The sequence below is a fragment of the Idiotropiscis lumnitzeri genome, chromosome 11 (assembly GCF_059441095.1).
Source record: "Idiotropiscis lumnitzeri isolate Australia: NSW breed Sydney's pygmy pipehorse chromosome 11, RoL_Ilum_1.0, whole genome shotgun sequence".
NCBI classification, from domain to species: Eukaryota; Metazoa; Chordata; class Actinopteri; order Syngnathiformes; family Syngnathidae; genus Idiotropiscis; species Idiotropiscis lumnitzeri.
In genome coordinates this window covers 8,818,572-8,839,364 of record NC_142401.1, presented here as the reverse complement: position 1 = coordinate 8,839,364, position 20,793 = coordinate 8,818,572, and the positions used below count along the sequence as shown (strand labels likewise).

Here is a 20,793-nt window from a genome sequence, read left to right as displayed (position 1 = left end):
TACAAATGTATCACTCATGACTCTTAAATTTACAGTTTGGGAAGATGGCACATCTACAGTCATTAAGTCTTTTGTTAAGTATCAAAGACCATTTAAATTTCTCATTTACTTACTTACTTTACTTTATGTGTCACTGACCCACTCATCATCACCACATTTGTTCAACCATTAACATTGCATCGTCAAAGAGAGAAAAAAGGCCATTTTCAAGCCAATTAATTTTACAAGTTACTGACCAAACTAAAGTGTGAAAAAATAATTGTTTTCTTAGATGATGCAATATTAACAGTTTTGGGATCTCCTGAAAAAGTATGATTGTGGTGGTACGAGGATTCCACCTGATGCCAGCAATATATAATTTATGGTTATTTTATTACATATCCAACAAGACCATAATAAATTCTGACAGATTTAATGTCAATGTTATAAATCGTGGTGGAGAATTTAGGTCCTGTGGCGCATGCACAGCCCTGGAGAGCATTTGATCTAAGCTGTCATACAATTTGAAAGGTAACTAAAACCTCTGAAGGACCATTGAAAAACACAAACAGTTTAACTGACAAAAGCCCTTAACATACTGTATAATAATAAATATTTGATCATTGCAGCATATATTTATATTCACAAATGTACTCCGGCCTCTAGTCTAGTAACTGTCCAAATGTACTCAACTATAAATTAGAAATGTTCTTAACATGAAACATGGAATAAAAGACAATGTTGACAGCATATAGACAACGCCGATTGCTTTCATCTCACTGACCTTTTACTTGTTCTCATTTATTCAAGGCTTAAATTAACTGCGTGCGCGTGTGTGCGTGTGCGCGTGTTTGTGCGTATTCGTGTATATTAGTATGAGTAAAGCTAATTTGCAAAAGTCCAAAAACAACATTGAAAAGTGGAGTGCAACTAGTATTCCTCAAGCTCTCTATATATGTTTGTGTGCGTGTGCGTGTGTGTGTTCGAACGAACGAGTGAGAGAGAGCGAGAGAGAAAGAGAGAGAGAGAGTGAGAGAGAGAGAGAGAGAGAGAGAGAGAGAGAGAGAGAGAGTGAGAGAGAGAGAGAGAGAGAGAGTGAGAGAGAGAGGCCTATTGATTATTTTAATCCGTCTATTTGTGAGTCTGTGATCCTCTCGGATCGGCCTGCCACAGAGGGATTGCTAATGGGGCTGAACGCTTCCCTCCTCAACCCTCACTCCCTGTCCAATTAACTTAACGCTGGAATCTGCGAGGGGGAGCATTGGGATTCACAGGGGGGTGAGGGGAGAGTGGGGGATGACAGCCCCCACAACTCCATGTCCAACAGCTCAAAAAGCTCTCTCTCATCTACACGACATTAAAACCCCCTCGCCAAGAATGGAATGCACTCTCATTTTGATTAAAGATCCATTGCATTAATTTATTTTTTCTTTATTCTATTTTTTCCCTTAAGCATGTAGAAGCATCAGAAAAGACGGAACTCACAGATGCAATTCAAAAAGGCAAAGCAAGATGTGATGTGATCTCGAACAAAATTAGCTAGTGAGCTAGCATGTTAGATAGCTAGCATATTAGATAGATAGCTAGCTAGCTAGCTTGATAGATACATAGATAGATAGATAGATTTTTATTTCTACATGGTTCATAACACATTTTTTCTAATAAAAATGCAACTGCAACTTGATTGTGATACTTCATTTTTATGAATAGCTCCGCCACACATAAAATGTGGAAACATCTTGACTCTATACTTTAATACTTCAATTTCAAACATATAAAATAACAAAAACAACAAACACTTTATTTCAAGGAGTTGTACACATTTTTTGTACTTTGTTTTGCCCTTTGGTAAATTTAGCTAATGTTTTTCTTTTTTTTAAATAAAATAAAATAATAAAAAAAACTTTGTAACATCCAAAAAAGGAAAACATCTGTTTAGATTTTTTTCTTTTATTGTGTTTCATGTTGTTCAAGTGTTGAGAATGCCACGTACAACCAAGCTTACAAAGTACAGTGACAACAATGGCTACACATATGTGACAGCGGCAGAACACACCGTTGGATGCAGCATGGCACGAAAGAGGAATGTTTGTGTACCACCGTGTCACACCACCGCAATGGTGACTTTCATCGGAACAGATTCACATCCACAGTCACGCGATTAAGCATCACTCACAGGGGCCCAACAGTCTCTGGCACACATCAAACGCTACAATGCATGTGTTGCAATGATACTTTGTTTTAATAGTTACATATAATCATCTGGATACATTGACATATTATATTTCTTAATGTAAATTATCAATATGACATGGTTCTGTTGTGCCACCACACGGACAGAACTTCCATCCCCTTTTCATCTAGTTTATAGACACAAATGACATCCATATACATTCAAAGATCCACAGTCCCTGGTTAGTGTCTCGTACCCCCCCCCCCCAAAAAAAATGTTGAACAACATTGGCACCGTGGGATTGCTGTTTGTATCACGTGGATCAGCTTTTCCGCACAGCTCGGATTTGAGAACAGTCTCATGCATGAAAAAAAATGAAAGGGAAACAGAGCGCGTAAGGCACAGAAACCCATGTGTATGCTCGAAACACCTGCATTTGAAAAACACTTTCACTGAAGTACATTCGCACGTAAAATAGGTCGTCAAGTGTTCACTCCGCTTGATTTTGATGAGAAGACAGATGCTGCTATTGTGACCGATACAACTTGCAGCTAAGCATACAAGAAAGTAACATGAGTTCTGTTCAAAGCGACAGAAGGATGACTGCAATTAACACAATTGTGAATCTTTCATCTTGTTTTTTGATTTTTGTCTGAAACTTTAATACACAACTCGAGATGTAAGGTAATCATCTCGGAAAGGGTTGCCATCGCTGATGAAATTGGGAAGAAGGCACGAAAACCATTCACAAATTTAGGACGCATATTCACTACAACGACCTGATCAAAACAGATTTTTTTTTTGTGCGTGTGTTTTTAAAATTTCACTAACAGAAGACAACAATCTCAATCCAAATGATCCCATTACCATGGCAACTGAAAACAGATCCAAAGTACCTTTTGTTCTCTGCTACATCATTTGTGGATAAATCTATTTAAAAAAAAAAAAAAAAGAAAAACAAGAGGCATGGCGAACATGTTGTATCATATTTATATTTTTGCACAAAAACACAAATCATTTGCCATGATTTCAATGCATTTGGGGTATATTGTGATAAACCACCCAACCGAAATAATTCATATTTAATTATCTGTTACTTTATATTAGCAAGCTCTTACCTGTGTAATGTGATGTGTCAAACTAAATCTTCAACATAAGGACTGAAATGTGGACTTTGAACATATAGACATACCACACATACGTACTTTTTTTTTTTTTTGCAATGGAGTCACACACATTATCAGCTACAATCAATATAGTTATGATTTTTTTTCTTAATGTGGTGTTTATGCTGAAAATGTTTCTGCATGAGGAAGCCAGAGGCTGCTAACACACACATAGGATGGGTGGATATCTTCATTTGTGTATGGTGAATTTAGGTGTGTGTGTGTGTGTGTGTGTGTGTGCATATGTTTGTCTCTGAGCAAATGTGAAGGACTTTGTTCATGGCACAGAATTACAACTAACCAGGTGTTTGTCCGAGGTAAATGTTAACTGACGAAAATACAATTATGTATTCATTGGCTAGAAATTCTCTTTTGAGTCGGTTTGACCAATGGCATGATGAAATGGCAGCCGGTAAGATGCGCAAGAGGGATGACAGAAAGTAGCGTGTCAGTCAGGGTAGATGAGGAAGCCAGAGAAGGTGCTGTATTTGTTGGTGTTGCCGCCGTGAACTTTGCCGCCGTCCAGCTGCACGCACACTTCGTCGCCCACGTCCAGGTGCAGGATGACACTGTTGGAGGCGTAGTCGTAATTCTGGTCCGCATCTTGGGCGATGGCACTGGCCCTCACCTGAGGAAGTCGGGTGGGTGGAGGGAACTTGTTAAAAACGTTGAAAAAAAAAAAAAAAACACAGTTGAAAATGGTGCTCGCTTGTGGTGTCACATCAAACAGAAACGATAGACCAAAACAACTTTACTACAAGCTGTAAAATATTTATGCTGGAGTGTTTTCCAATTTCTACAGCGGAGCAGATTCTTCCATCCATATCAAGGCAACAATGCCATTTTAAATCCATTTTGAAATCTTGGCGTGGCCTCATTTCAATTGTATTCCTGTCCGGTGTAAAAATAAATAAATAAATAAAAAAAATACATTAGTGAAGTCAAGTGTCAAAAGAGTAAACTGCTGGATACACCCACCACAGCCACAACATTAGGTACACTTGTACTGCAATTGAAAATGATCAAATATGACAATGCTCAATATTGATCGAAACTGTCCAAGGTTTTACTTTAACAATGTGTGCGAAATTATTTTGAAACCTCCTAAGTGGCCAAAAAGTATCCCAATTTGAAATTCAACACCGAAAAAAGGCACTTATTATTTGGTTGCACATGATTAAAAGGTGGAAAATGGATATAATCTTCTCCTGTTCTCTTCCAAAATAACTGGATCATGTATGCTGGTTTAACACATTTTGATCTTATGCAACCGGTTTGAAACGTGTTTGAATTGTAGATTCAGTCGATTTATTTTCACCATCTCAGTTACATTTAGAAAGGAATTTTAGCAAGCAGATATCATATTGAACATAAACCTTTAGTAGCAGTTTTCTACTACTTTCACCCCCCTTTTTAAGGAAAAATGTTATTTTATCACTTAATAATCAAAGCTGTCACACAAAAAAAAAATGCTTTTTTTCCCCTGAAAAGGGGGGTTTATGTGCACTAAGCAATTATTTTGCTGAATAATGACGTACTGTATATTCATTACCGTATGGTGCACCAAGTGTTGTAAGGCGCCGTCTCAGATACCGGCGCTATTTCTGTATTTAACACATATATCTGGCTCACCGTATTATTGGGCGCAGGCATGAACATATGCTAGCTTAAAACGTATGCTAGCATGCATGCTAGCATATATTTTTTTAAAAAGCAGCGGGAGAAAAACTGTGAACTGCTACACCATCAGTAAAGAATTTAAAATAACCAATCAGTTGTGAGGCTTCATTCATCATTTTGCGAGCTCACACATGAATAACCACCAAAGAAGTGGCGACAACTGATATCACGGCACGTGTTTACACAACTGCTAACAAATGGGATCTAATGATGTCTCCACAGATAATAATGGCCCCACACGCCAGGAAAGCTTTCATTAGGACCTGCGTGAATCCACCAACGCAGCTGCTAAATGTTTTGTCATGTTCATTCCAGCCTCTCGGAATCAGACACATTTCCTGCAAGGATTTATTTGAACACATTTCAAGGAGGGGAAATTGTCACTGGGCTGGCAGATCGGACAGTCGTATTCATTATGCAGATAGGCGGTCCTTACTCGGTAAGCAAATCTGTTTATAATGAATTGCACCATCACTGGGTGAGTAACCAGCCCTCCAAGCACACCATTGCGGAGGAAGATAAAAGCACATACATATTAATGAGAGCAATTATGATGCTTTAACTACTACTACTTAATTTATATCTTCTGCTCTATTATGTGGACAAATGCTGCATTCTTGAAAAGCGGTAAATCATTCACACAAAATGTAAACATGGCTGGGAATTCACAAGCAAATAATGTGAAAGTATGTTCTACAAAATATTAAATAAATTATATTGGTATTAAGAATATCCGACAGAATATGGGATAATTTACTACAACATGTTTTGCATGGTAATTGGCCCACGAATTGTGAAAATCCGTCTCTAATTGGCGATCACAAAATAGCATTGGGTGAGGAAATCCAACAAATTATTTAAAAAAAGTATTTACTATATGTTTTCAACAAAAAAAAAATGGAGGGCGAATTTGGGGGGCCCAGAAAACTGAAAAAATAAATAAAGAACAAAATTGAAACAGTAAAAAGGAAAATAGGTTTGCAGTTGTCGACTGTAATGTAATATTTTGATAAATTAAGGCTACCAAAAAGACTACGTAGGTTTGCAGAGGTGGCAAAAGTACTCACGCGCTTAAATAAAAGCGCAGATACTAAAAAGACTGGTAAGTAAAAAGTAGTAGTAGCAAGTCGAAATACTGATTCAACTGCTGCAGCAATTCTATAACAGAAAATTAAAAAAAACAAAAAACAATAAATAAAATAAATAAATAAATAAAATCAATATGAAGATCTGAACCAGCACCGATTAGCACTCTCCAGTACGACGTTTTTTTTTTGTTTTGTTTTTTTAACTTCTTGTCATCATCCGCGAATGTTGAAAAAAAAAAAACAACTAATGAGCCTCTTTTGAAGAATTAAGGAGCAGAAAGCTGTCTGTTTTCACATGTAGGGAGTAAAAGTCCTCGGAAAAATGAATAAAATGAGTTAAGTACAGGTGAAAAAAAAGTGTTGTTATTGGAAAGGCCGATCAAATCAAATGATGTAATCGCAATTTCACAAACAACACAAATATTTCCTCATTGCAGTTGTCTGCCACGTTTGTTGTAATCTGTTGACATTTTGTGGTACCCGAATGCCAAAAGTTGTTTCCATCACATTTTTTTTTTTTACTCAGCCTCAAAAAACGCCCAACTTCCCTTTTTCTGTAATGTGGAGCAACTAAGTCTCATCTTGAACACTCATTAAGCTTTTCCGCCTTCCATGTGATTACAAAGAAAAATCAAATCAGTCCTCCATTTAATGATTGTCTTCCTCTTCTCATTTCATCAATTTAACTCATTACACAATCGATTTCTCTGAGGGGACGATTGCTCTATTTAAAAAAAAAAAAAAAGTGAGTAATTTCATCCAAATCAATACATCACCTTTGTTTTCATTCAACGCGCACCACCACACTAATTGTTGTCTGTTCGTCCACACCTCACAGACAACCCACCCCCCCCGCATCATCCCTCACCCGATCGCACCGCCGTCGCTCCCTCTTCATTCTGGGCCCATCTATCCATCTTTTTGTGTCCTTACACTTCAATGGGATGCCGGTCACGCACACATTTTCTCTCCTCACCATGGCGGTGTTGGCGGGAGCAGCGACTAAGCATGTCCCTGTCCGGTCTAAATCGGATTGATTAACGGCGTGCTGCTGTGGCAGATCTCCTGGGAACCACAGCACACACACACACACACACACACACAAACAACCCACTCCTCCTTACATCCAGATGCACCAGGGTAGGCTATACACACTTGCAGGCTTCAGTAATTGGTCGCCGGACAGCCATGGCGGCTCAGCGCCTAATAGGTCCAACCCCTCAATAACGCTATACAATCACAATAAATGCGGGATAGGCTGCAATGGTCAAATGGACCCATGAAATACTAGCAGGAGGCACAAAAAAAAAAAAAAAAAAGAACACATTGCCCATAGTTCTATAGGAACCACTCTCATCCATCCTATTCTTAACAGCTTTTTTTGTTGTTGTTGTTCTTGTTGTTTAGCGAGGAAGGGACATAAGAATTCCCCCAAGGAAGCCTAATGGGTTTTTGGAGAACTAGAGAAGGAAAGAGATTCTGACATCCTGTACGTCCAACATCTGTCTACATGGTTGAACGATACCATTCCCCTGATACTCTTCTCAGCCGAGTAGTAGGCTGATAGGCAGATGGAACTTGCTGCGAATAAACAATATGCGATTTCAATTTAAACTTGATCTTCTTTGCATTGACAGTACAAGAGCGCTGTGTTAAGAAAAAAAAAACTACACACATTTTTTATATTAAAAAAAAACATGTTCATGTTAAAATGACTTTTTAATGAATAAATAAATTGAGAGAAGCTGTAGAAAATAGATGGATTTTTATTCTGTCACATTAAAAGCATTAAGAGCTATTTTAATGTCATAAAGACAAAATTATTATCATTTGCTGGCCTGAATGGTCCGTGTCTAACAGCCAAGCCAAGCAATGATATTAATAGCGTCTTATTAAAATGGCCTTTAAAAAATATTAACATCATCTAATTAGATTAGGGAGCCTAAAAGGACACTTTTGTTATTTACGGCTTTTTATGGTTGACTTTCTTGGAGACAACACGCGTGTTAGTGAGCCTCGACTCGGTCAGTGGAGATGCTGACATTTAATGTTTGTTTTTTTTTTTCCCACCACTACTTTTATGATTAATTCATGGCTACTTTCTTACCATGGGAAATGCTCGCAATTCTATAAGTTTATAAATTCAATTTAATTCACCATTCATTTTTATATCATATTTAAGAAGTTACTGCATTTAAAGTTTTAATACTGATGTGATGATTTTAACATTTTGATTTGAATAACAAAAAAAAAAAAAAGATCTTTTCAAGTGTTATATAGTCTACATACTTCTCTATGTTCAGGTCCATGATTTAGTTCAGACCTTTAAAAATGTTCATTCACGTGTGGAGGAAGCTGACCTCTGAAGACTTTTTTTCTTAAATAGTTGCAGTTGTTTCCGTTTATTAAATGAATTGCACACTTTTTTTTCCCCACAACCACTTCTGCAACATTTCTAGCAGAGAAATGTGAGTCTGTGTGCAGCACAGATGAATCTAAACCCTCGGCTGTCGCTTACAATCACTGTGAAAGTGCTTGTTTCCTTAAAGTGGGCAGGAGACGCTGAGACTTAGGGAGCGAAAACAAGCGAGGAAAGGCAAAACAGGATTATTGTCAACAACCGAGTGGAGTGATAGTGACAAGGAAGCGGATTTCTGTCGTTGGGTCCGAAGTTGTTGAGCTTGATCCTTCGTCGGCGCGAAGGAGGGGAACCCCGAGGGACAACAGAGCAGATTACGCTCCCTCCACTTTTTACGTAAGAGGGGAGTGGATGGCAAACTCCTAATAGCATTTACACCAATGGAGTGAAAAGCACGGTGGATGCCTGCGGCGATCGGACAATTTTGAAGTACCTGAAAAATAATTTGTGAATGGGGGTGCGGGATGGAAGTTAAGACACTCAATCCCAGGGAATGCCCCCTTGGATTTAATTGGTCATTGGATTTAAGTCTGGGCATGAGAAAACTTCTGTTTAATTCTACTGAAGTAGTTATTTTGTTCATTTGGGTTAATGCTTAACTCATTCGCTGCCATTGACGGATATAGACGCCCAAAAGGACATTCATTTTACCTGGGCTGGCAGGGAATGAATTAAGCATCTTTGTTGAACATTTGAACTGACTGCTATTTGACTGTAGCTGTTTTATTTATTTATTTTGATGGTAAACAAAGAAATGCTGGTATCTCAGAAGAATCGGTTAAAACCTGGATTTCCTTCAAGAGGCTCACAGAGAAGGCCCACAAAGAACGTTTTTCTTCACTTTTATTTTGTGTCGCAGTGCTTCTTAATCCTCCAGTAATAAAACTGACAGGATTCATTCACCATGATGTACGGATCTTTCACGGTGGAGCGAGGCCACTGAGACGGCGGTCTCTTAAACTCACCACAGAGAATGCTGAGGGTGAACTGGATGAGCAGGGCAATTGAAAAGTTTTTTTTTTTTTTTTTTTTGGTTATAGGTGCCGTGTTCTTCTTGCCTCTAGATACATGTACCAGTCAGAGGTTTCCTGTTTCCATTATGCAGGTTGACAAGGAGACTTTCCCGCACTCACTAATTGGCATATAAATGCTAATATTTTTCCCTGACACCCAAGACCCTTGGTGTCAAGATTTTGATTAGAAAGTCTCTAATTGGCTGGAGTTGGACACCTTTGAGGGTAAAGGAGAAAAAAAATAATCAGATGAAATGGGAAAAGTCGGCACTTAAGTTAATGAATCTTATATTACCGTGTTTTTGCTGTACTACGTACACATTTATGAGAGCACCGGCATCATTAAGTGTTTTATTTTAGACTATTTCAATTTTGTGATTTCAATGGTTTACCATTTTGAACAGGAATGAGAAATGGAATTCCATTCACATTTTTTACTCCCAAATTTGGGTTGGCAAAGTGGGCTTTTCTGAAAATTCAATTAAGTAAGCAATTTATTAAGCATAACTAAATTCTATCAATAATAAAACTAGTATGTCTGTCAACTTTGGTTTGACATCGTTATGAATAAAAATAATAAGCAATTGATTGAAAGAGAAATTTGGGGTGAATAATTATAGACTACCAGATATAAAATATAATTTTATATGTTGGTCATTACAAGTGCGATTAATTAAGGGCTACTGATGCCATAAACCTGTTTGACATAAATGTAATGCGTTTTAAATACTTACAGTCAAGACCCAAATTATTCATTCTTTCATTATTTTTTCAATAACAAAGTGAATTTCTGGCCATTGGGTATCTTTGAGCTGGAAATGACACAAGTGACAAAAAGAGTGTAATATAGTATGTTGTGTCCAAAAATAAATTTTTTATTATAAATAAATAACAAATTTCAAAGCAATTCAATGAAAGTGCGACCAGCACAGTGGTTGTGGATCACTGTCTCAGACACTGTAATTAGTCGCGCTACCACCTTCTACATTTTACATCTTCTTGGTGTTACACTACCTATTCAAGTTCACACTTCTTGTCACGTTTTAATTACTTGTACAGTGACACTGGTCGTCCGAGTACATCAGCACAATGTTATCCAATCAGAGACTTGCACCATTTTAAGACACATTTAGATTCATACTAGAGCATTAATAATATTTATGTAAGCTTATTTTGCAAAAGAAAGAGAAAATTTGAGAGTAGAATCCTCAGCATAAAATTTATGTGGAATATTTTACACTTAAATTTTTTATTCTGTTGACTGGGAACAAATATCTACTTTTTAGAGTCAAATGTACTCATTGAGATTTATTATGTAGTGTTTTATGACTCCATTTGATCAATCAACAGAGAAAAGAAGTCACGTGTCGGCACACAGAAGGGAAGTTTTCAAAGTGACTTATTTACATAAACAAGGTCAGAAATATATATCTCGCAGGTAAGCAACTGGTCAGGAAAATGGATGAAAAAGAACATCTACGTTATGTATTGCCATCAGTGTTTGTCCAAAATAGAAGCATTTCAGCCTACAAGAACTCCACTTGTAATTTGACAAAATGTTGAATGTCAAAAAATATATAAATAAGTAAATAAAATAATAATTCTGGTGGCTGAAAACTGGCCTTTGTTCATGTTATTTGATCATTATGATTGTTTTAGTTTAAGTGATATTCTTGGTCAATATCTGAAGATTAACATTCCCATGTAATATTCTATTTCACAATCATGTTCTGATTAAAAATAAATATATATATATATATATTTAGCAGTTTCTCATCACTGGAGTATTTTTATACCTATGAGCATTTACTCTTGTTTGCCGTACTAATTTTTAAATTTACTTAAGTCATAATATTCAAATTTTTGGAAACTCAGCACACCTCAGCAATTGCTTTATATTTTCATATTCATTTTTGTTAGCATTTAGTTTTTCCACATTGATATCTTGATTTCAACAACATTCCCAACTTTGTATGCACATGCTTTGTAGCACAGCTCAATGGTCTGAAGACGAGATTAATGTACAATTAATTCCCCGCAACTGATTCAACCCTCAATGACCAATTAAAAGCATGTAAAACCTACCGTGATCTTATCATTTCCCATTTTCTTTATTCATAGAATCGGTTACACCCACAGATAAAGTACAGTGGAAATCATTAAAATGTCGTTTCTTTCGCCGTACGAGTCATGCTGGACCTTTGAAGGCAACACTTTACATACACGGCGGCCTCACTAGGAATAATGAGTCTTTCAAAAACAAAGGCACCTGCAGCAGACACGGCACATATATTATCCTCACCCACACACACAATCTTTTTCCTTCCCTTCCAACTTTTTACACCTTGCATTGTTAACGCCGGAGTCTCCACGGTGCGCGTGTCAGAGCATTTTGTTGGCTTTAATAAGGCCACTGTCCTTATTAAAGGCGAGGTTTATCCTGCAGTCTCCTTGTGCTGGACAGGTTTCATTCAACCTGTTGCCACAGTCACATAATGAGGTCACTCAATGTCAACAGTAGAGATGCATTTTGGGCCCAAGATATAGAAATGTTCTGACTGGTGATGTCATTTGGCTGTCCGGTAGCGCCCAGCCAAATGACCAACCTTGTGCGCCTGTTTCGGACGAGCTATAAATATTCTTATTATCGCTCCATGCTCATCAGTGTAAAGGGCAAAGTACAACTGGATGGCGAATTATATATCAATTGAAAAGGTCGTCTTCCTCAACACCTATCTGAATCTTGAATAATGAGAGACAAGGAGAGAGGAGAATTTCTTCCACTTGAGATCAGAAAAGTCAAGTTGCACATGGCAACACTTCTTCATCAGCTTGTGATAGTTTCATGCATATCTTTTCTCTTTCTTTCAGACATTGGCGTTTGGGCTGTCCTTCTTAGTCCAGTCTCATGTTGTAATCCATCCATCTCTGACTCAGCTCACCCATCTGACGGCTGTCTGTCTCTGCAGGCGACCCACCCTTGCCTATGTCCTACTCTCGTCCCCCGCTGACAACACATTGATCATCACCGGACTGATGCTGTTAATACATGCGCATGATGACAAGCCTTTTAAATGTTTATTATATTGTTACGGTCATTTGCGGCAAATTTATAAGCTCAAGCGTCCACCAATGACATAGGTAAGGAGTGTCTGTAGTTAAATTGTATTATGTGATGGACAATTAATTGCTCGTAAGGAATTTTTTCGGGATTTTTTTTTTTTTAATAATTGAGGAATTTGCTTTTAACTGAAGGGGCAAGGGTATTCATGCTCACTTAATCCAGCAAATGGTACCGTGGTGCTTTAAAAAAATGTATATTCCAGCAGTGATTCGATTGCAAAGTTAGACTAAATTTTTTACTTTGCCTTTTTAAACCATTCTGACTTTTTCAAGAGCCACGGGATGAAGTAGAAAATGAAGAGTCTCTCTCCATTCCGTTCATTGAAATGCCATTAATCTGCTGCAGAACCACGACGACATTAAAAAAAAAGATAATAAAGAACAAGAGCACATTGTATAAAAACAAACAATAAACATTATAAAGAGAATTTAAAGAAACAAAAAGCTTTGATAATGTGATGTCATTACTGTAGCATTCGTGTGTCAATGCGTGCCGTTTAGAGATGTGACCCAGGTGAGTGAGTGATGGTAGAATTTGGAGTTGGTTGTGTGTGGGCAAGGACCCAAGACAGCAGCTCCTAGCGTGTGTTCTAATTTTGTAATTCTGTGTTTGACTATTTGTCGGGTTCAATTAATAAAGAATGCATCGGGGAATGCGGCTGTCCTTACCCACTTGTAAGGGCATTAGTGTATCTTAATTGCTCCATTTTTTTTCTCACCTCACTTGAGCAGCCGTCAACACAAAGCAAAAATGCAATCAAGCATTCCGAGCCGAGCAGTATCGTGCTGCTTGAAGTCTGAAAATCTGGATTATTATTTTTTTTACACTATAATGAGTAAATATAGTTAGGTTAGATGCTTTTGGGTTATCTGGTTTTGTTCATTTATAGTTGCGTGGACATTAATTTCAGCCAAAGAGGCAGCCTATTCAGCTCATTGTTTTTTCTATTGCATCATTCATGGCGCTAAGATTTTTGAAAAAGAATTTGGTGAGGATGATGAAACCGCAGTCGTTTGCTTTGAGAAGTATTAAAGGCTTTTTGTCTCGTCGGGGGGTCGGCGTGAGAGCAGACTTCGATGAGGATGTCTGGCGCTGGTGCCATTTTCCATTACCATTTTAATCAATGATAATATAATTCATTAGTGATTTTCTTTTGCGTATTAAATTAGCAAATGAACATGATTTTCGGGTGGTGTTGCATTGATGATGCGTGACGTGTTATTGCAATATAATTACAACACTAATTTGAATGATGTACTGTTTGGTAATGCAAGCACGATGGTATATATATATATATATATATATATATATATATATATATATATATATATATATATACACACACACACATATATATATATATATATATATTTTTTTTTAATTCAAAATTCAAGGGAGAAATTAAACTCATATTTGTCATGGGTGTCATGTGTACTGAAGGATTGTATTGATTCCAGCAGTACCTATAAAAATAAAACATTAATATTTCGGGGGGAAAAAAAATAAATTTGACGCATTTTCTTTCAGGTCATCAGTGGATTTTACTCTGAACGCTATAAGCAGTTTTGCTTTTAATATTTGCCAAAACTCATATTAATATCAGCACAAGATGAAAAATACTGTGTGATGATTGTCTGTATAGTTGAACAAGTTTTCAAGGTTTTGCCTTTTTGACCTCACAAGTTCACAAAAATAGACAGTAAAATAGGGAGGGAAAGATCAGCCGAATTGGGTTAAATAATTTATTTGATGGAAAAGATAATTAATGAGGAAAGAGTCAATAGGCAGTGTGGGCTGTAAAAGGGTATGTGTAAGGAGGGGCACAGGTTGAGTGGAGAAGATCTCATCTAAAGGCTATCAAAGATTTAACAGCAGAAGACGCCTGGAATGACAATTTGAAGCCTCCAAATGTTATGTGGAATTGAACTGCCCCCACTCTTTACATCGTGCTTTATGGACATCTTGTCACATGCATGAAAACGGGAATATCTTCTTTTTTTTGACAGACTTTATAGTTCACATAAATCCTGCTCTATAAAAATGTATGTTTGTAAAACCGAATAGAAGCTGGCATTGATTCCAGCGGAGATTCAAAACAAACATTTTGGAAAAATATTCGGAATGGAAGATGCCACTATTAACTCATTTAATCCAAGAAATTTTCACTAGCGGAAACCCCTCATTTCGAGAGTTTTTCTGCATTTTTGACAGATTTTTTTTTTCGAGGCCAACAGAATATGTGTTCTAATGCTATAAAAACTTGGAGCTATGACGTAAAAAAAAAAAAAAGGCTAAGACGTATAAATACGTCTTTGGGAGGTGGGGACTACGTTTTTGAAAACGTAAATGTATGTCTCATGGATTGAATGAGTTAATAGTAACAGTCACGTATATGATTATGACAAAAGTGATTCTAGACATTGGCCTATCAATACTATTTACATGAAGTTTGTATTTTGTTTCTTTGATGCTACTATTTATTTTGCTGTCACATCTTGACAACTGACTACTAAAAGGATGGTGCCCGGCCAAGCTGAGATGTACTGCTTTGTGGACACAGGGTGGTTGATTATAAGTGAGAACTTATTTTAAATTGTTAGCTTTAGCGCCCATGGATGACTAGCTTAAGCTAAGTCAAACCCTTCAAAGCTACCAATTCCGACTTTCCGTTAGCTATTTTTGGTATGGTTTTGTCTCAGTGATACCTAGAGACAACCAGCAACCAGTGCTTTATCTTTAGTTTGACACATACTGTGCCTTTCATTGAGGAATGTGCTGTTATCAACTGATCAACCGCTGCTAATAGTGATCTGGACCTTCCGCCGCATGACCATGACAAGTTCACCACCGTGCTTTCAACTCCACAAGCACCTTCGCTCAATGATAAGCAGGCAGATTTACTGACTTACAGACAGAAATCAACGCTAGCGACTCCTGTGCTAACATGGGACCTTAGGAGGTCATTTTAAGGGTGCTACAGAAAGAGCAACAAAAAGCAGACGCAAAATGTTTTACAGATAAATGTGCCAATATGTGAATTGGTGAGGGTTTATTATGCCGCAAAATTGCACTTTTTATTGAACAAAAAAAATAGCTATAAAGGGCCATCACAACACTGGCTAGGTTAGGCTACTTGCACATAGGATAGGCGTGAGCAAGCTACGGCCCGGGGGCAACATGCGGCCCGTTAAGCGTTTTAATACAGCCTGCCAAACTTGAAAAAAATTAAATAAACCTAGTTAATGTTTTATTTTCTAAATACTGTGGTTTCTAAAGACATATATTGCTGTAATGCTTTTGTTCACTTTCATGTAAAATGAAATGTTTTTTTTGTTCTCCGATGAGATGAGGTTACCAAAACACTCCGTCCATCTGCTCCTGGTCCGGCCCCTCTGTCAAATTTTAGAACCCATTGTGGCCCGCCAATCAAAATGTTTGCCCACCCCTGACATAGGACATCAATGTTTTCATGAGTTTTTGGCCAAATTCAGACCCTCAAAAACATCCTTTTTCTTTGCAAAAAGCGCATCGCCATGGCAACAGTGTGCGACAAAATGCTGCATCTTTGTAATTTTTTGCCAATGTAAACAAACAACCGTCTATGGAATGCTAATGCAACAACTCACCTGAACAATAATGTATTTTTTATTTTGTACACAACCGCGAGAGTGGCTGAACTAATTATGTAACCACTTGAGCATTTGACAATGTATGTCGCATAGATGAACTATATGTAATCTGAACACCACATCCTGCTCACAGCAAAACTAGTTTCTAGTGAAGTAGTTGACTAAGACGTGACCAAGCACAGAGTAGTGATGTTGCCACGAAGAACCTGAAAATAAACAGTTCCAAATACCACCCCCCCCAATAGTATCCAACACACATTTAATGAGCAGCTGTTTTGAATTGTAAAAACCGGTCCATTTGACAATGTATGCAAAAAGCGAAGCAGTCGGCACGCTAATTTCTTTGCCTCCTTTTCTTGTTCAAGTATGTAAATCACCAGAGCGGTGAACAAGAACCCATCAGCCTGGCAGCTGCTGTCAGTTGGTGCACCAAGTAAATTATGTACCGAGCCATCAAACACAGCCATAGTTTGACTGCATGGGCCTGACCATATATATATTTATTTTTATCTTCTCCTACTGGTAATCCCCAGGATGTCACTCTTCTATATGCCGCTACACATGTCAGAATCAGAGCTCCTCAACAGAGAGAGGGTTTAGTACGCCAAGCTTGTCACCGATTTCCAGATGGAAGCATTCAAGGCTTTTGCTAGACATTTGTAGGCTACTTGTTTATTTATTAGCGTTGAAGTCGCAGTTCCTCAGAGGCCAGTTGCCAGCTGTTCCATGCCGGCTTTGTTCCACCAAGGCGCGGAGAATTGCTACCCCCTTGATCGCTTGGCTGTCAATCACGGCTACACTCCGCTTGCTCGCGATCAGTGTAATTGTTTGTAGGTTTTGTAATCCGAGGAAAGGTCGACTTTTAAGCAGCTTTGTTTCCCACTTCAGTTTGATTCAGTGTTATTTCTAAAACGCCAATTCACAAGGAAAGCGTCTCGGCACATGAAGCAGCTCAAGGGCAACACGGTTCGCTGATTAAAATAAATATGCTCAAAAGACATGACCAACACTTTGACACAACACTTCAAGCACCAATACTTTTGAGTAAGTTACCCATTTTGTGGAATTGTGATTTTATATATATATATATATATATATATATATATATATATATATATATATATATATTTTTTTTTTTTTTTAATTCTAAGGGCATACTGAACTTTTTTTCTGGTTTCTGTGAACGAGCTCATTTTTTTGAGAGTTTTGGTATGGAAAAAAAAAATACTTGTAACATCTGTAAGAGAAAAGACATTTTGTGAACATTTTGTTCCAAATAAAATTTATTCATATGGTTGGTCAAATCTGTCCCCGGGTCAGTATTTTCGATTGACTGCAGATCAGACCAGGGTGCAGTCACCCTTTTTCCTTTTGCTCAACTGTGACAAGCTCCACCTCCCTCACAACCCTTAATCGGATAATGGAAACACATTTTAGTCTCCAGTCATACTTGTTTGAAAAAAAAAAAAATAGAAAAGTAAATCGATTGATGTCCTTCAATTCGAGGCCTTAGATACCTTGATCGTGACCGCTGTGTAGAATATTCTATCATAAATTCATACATTATACAGCAGTTTAGATGCAGTTTTTATCCTGCAAGCTCTTGACTAAGATCTTTATTTGTATCTGGATTCTAATTGAATTGAACAATCTGCTACTCCGTCCCAAACAGCCAATCATCTGCCATCTGAGGGTAAATATCAAGCCAACCAAGTTGCACTGATGTGGCCAGATGTTTCAAAAACGCCAAAACAAAGAAGATAAGGACATTTGGCCATCATACACACTCACCTGCCCGTTCTTCTTGAGGTCGGCCCACATGCTTGTTCCATCCCCGCCTCTCATCAGGACATGGTAGGTGAAGTAGTAGATGCCAGGCAGAGGGCAGGTGAACTTGCCCGTACTGGGCTCGTAGTAGTTTCCCACATTGGTCACCACGTCATCAAACTTCAGCACCTCACTCCCTTCGTGTTGTTTCCGCAGGCCGGCATAGAATGCGATCTTGGGGGTGTACAAGGAAGGGCCGTAGCCACCAGGCCCAGGCCCCGGTGGCCCAGGTGGACCGGGCTTCCCAGGCTCTCCGGGGGGACCTTTAGGGCCCGGGGGACCAGGAAGTCCTGGGTTTCCTCTGAAACCCTGTTTGCCCCTACGGTTTGCCAAGTCTGGGGGCTGAGGGGAGGAGCCTGTCAGCTCTCCTTGTGGGGGGGTGAAAGTATCGCACACCATCTTGCAGCTCCCCAACATCTCGTAATGTGTGCCCCCTCCTCCGGACGCACCCCCTTTGGTGGTGTGAACCAATAGGGGGATGGCCACCAGCAGGACCAGGACCATGGCCACGCCGACTCCAGCCCCAATCACGCGCTTCTTGCGGCTGAGCCGGGAAGCAGCCAGCGTGAGGAAGTCCTCCTCCCCCTTGGCTGGAATGGTTGTGCCGGCCAGGCTGAACTCTGGGATGGAACGTCACCAAAGGAATATCGCAAGCGTGTGTGCTTGTGTGCGGGTAATATAAGTGCAGATTTTTTCTTGTGTCAGTACATTTACTGTCAATCCTTTCCTCTTTATATGACAATATATAACTTCTACACTGACAAGACTTCTTGAATGGTTGTTTTGGGTTTTTTTTTGTTTCAGGCCACAATGCTCTTGTGTGCTGAGGAAGAGCGCTGTCAGGTGGGGTCTACAGTATTCCCACTGGGGTTCATCTCACCCACCACATTTGTGGGATGGCGCTCACTTGGCTGTCCACTGGAAACTGACAAATTCGGGCTCGTTTATTCCACCCAAATTGTTTTCTTTTTAATTTGACAGGCTGTCACCGTTGTATCGGATCGATCTGCTACGTTGTCCTCTAGTTTTCCATTTCAAATGTGAATCTCTTACAGTTCATAAACACCCAGATTCAGAGTAAGAAGGCAGTGTTTGGGAAAATGTTTGTTTTAAAGCCATTTTGGACATCACAGCACAGACTTCCTTTACAATCTGCAGGGGGAAAATATTTTAAAGAGACATTATTAATACTAAAAAATGAAAGTAAATAATCACTTTTAATATAATGTGATACGCACATGATATTTCTCTATACAATATATTTGTTAGATGTGATATATTATATAATATTTTTCCTTTCTAAGCATTCATTGTACAGATAATCAAATGGGTTGTATTCAATTTAATTCTAAACAGAAAACAAAAATACATCTCTATATTATTATACATATAGAATCAATGTATATTTATACTTTGGGGGCCTTTCATTCACTTTCGACAAACACATTCGACAAACTCAGCTCGCAAAATCTCTAAATTAAGACTGCAGGCGAAGTACTGTAATTTTCATTAACTTGAATCGTCCGCTACGATCAAATAAAGTATCAGAGTAGCAATGCAAATTAAAGAAACTCACCGTGGGGGCTTGTTAGCTTGTTTCCTCATGCTGCTGGAATAAAAAGCTCCAAACAACGAGTGCTCCGACTGAAGTTGCAAACTTATTGTTTAATCTATTTAAAAAAAAAAAACAAATACAAAAAGAAACACGTCGACAATGAACAGAAGAGTGTCACTTTAATGACACCAAATCGTACCGAGCGGCTGCCTTAAATTCTGACAAGTGAAGTTGACGAGACTTCTTCCGCAGAGCAAGCGTGCGTGCGAACATAGCAACAGTTTCCTCACTTGTTGTATTTGCTCCTCTTTCCTCTTCACAATCCGGCTACGACTCCCTCCCTTCTTCCTTCGTACCTCCCTTCTCCGCCATCACTCACACGGACGCGCGCCCGCACACGCCCGCGCATACCCCCACATGTGACCTTTTCCGGATTCCGGAAAGTTTAATTAGTTATCTAAAATATGCTGACAAAAACGTAGCATTTTTTTTATTATTATTTCAGTTCACGATGTTTGATATTAATCTGGTTGACATTCGTTTTTTTTTTTCATTTTCAATTGGCTATCTAGAAAAAAACGAACAAGGGGCTGATTTGCTTGTGGTTATTTAACTAACACACACAAAAAAGCCGAATAAATTAAAGATTTTAACATAAATCAATTCTAAGATATGGGGAGAAAAACATGTCACAGGACTGAGTTTGATTTCAATATTTAATTAGTCTTGTTTACATCACCTGGAGTCCTGGAAATTTGGAATTGAGCATTATTAAAGATGGTTATTGTCTTAACAGGAACAATTAACAAAACCACAGACACTTTTAAAAAAAAAAAAAAATTGACTTGACATACGCAGTTTGATATCATGTCTCTACATATCATTTATTCATCCATTTTCGACAGTGCTTATCCTAACCGGAGCATGTCCAAGCGAACTTTTGGAAAGATGCTGGATTGGTCACCAGCCAATCACAGGCCGCAAACAGCCATTCACACTCACTTTCATGCCCAAAGACAAAAGTCTCAATGAACCTACCATGCACATTTACGAAATGTGGGGGAAAAAAAATCTCCAAACAGGAAGGCCAGAGCCCAGATTGAATCCTCATCCGCAGAAATGAGGGATGGATGCGACAAC

General features: G+C 38.4%; 1 protein-coding gene across 3 annotated transcripts; it reads right to left on the bottom strand.

Annotated features, from left to right (window-relative positions):
- Window positions 1-2,770: 2,770 nt before the first annotated feature.
- c1ql4b (complement C1q like 4b) lies at window positions 2,771-20,084 on the bottom strand. 3 transcript variants are annotated; one of them, XM_088309819.1, is made up of 4 exons: window positions 19,853-20,084; window positions 19,675-19,768; window positions 18,063-19,250; window positions 2,771-3,946 (listed from the first exon to the last, which is right to left on the bottom strand). In XM_088309819.1, exons 3-4 carry the CDS (start codon window positions 18,600-18,602, stop codon window positions 3,767-3,769), a joined length of 720 nt encoding a protein of 239 aa, XP_088165945.1. In that variant the 5' UTR covers window positions 18,603-19,250; window positions 19,675-19,768; window positions 19,853-20,084; the 3' UTR covers window positions 2,771-3,766. The 3 variants fall into 3 exon arrangements, with proteins under 3 accessions (XP_088165945.1, XP_088165946.1, XP_088165943.1); XM_088309820.1 differs by having other exon boundaries at window positions 19,944-20,082; XM_088309817.1 differs by having other exon boundaries at window positions 19,675-20,084.
- Between the last annotated feature and the right edge of the window lie 709 nt (window positions 20,085-20,793).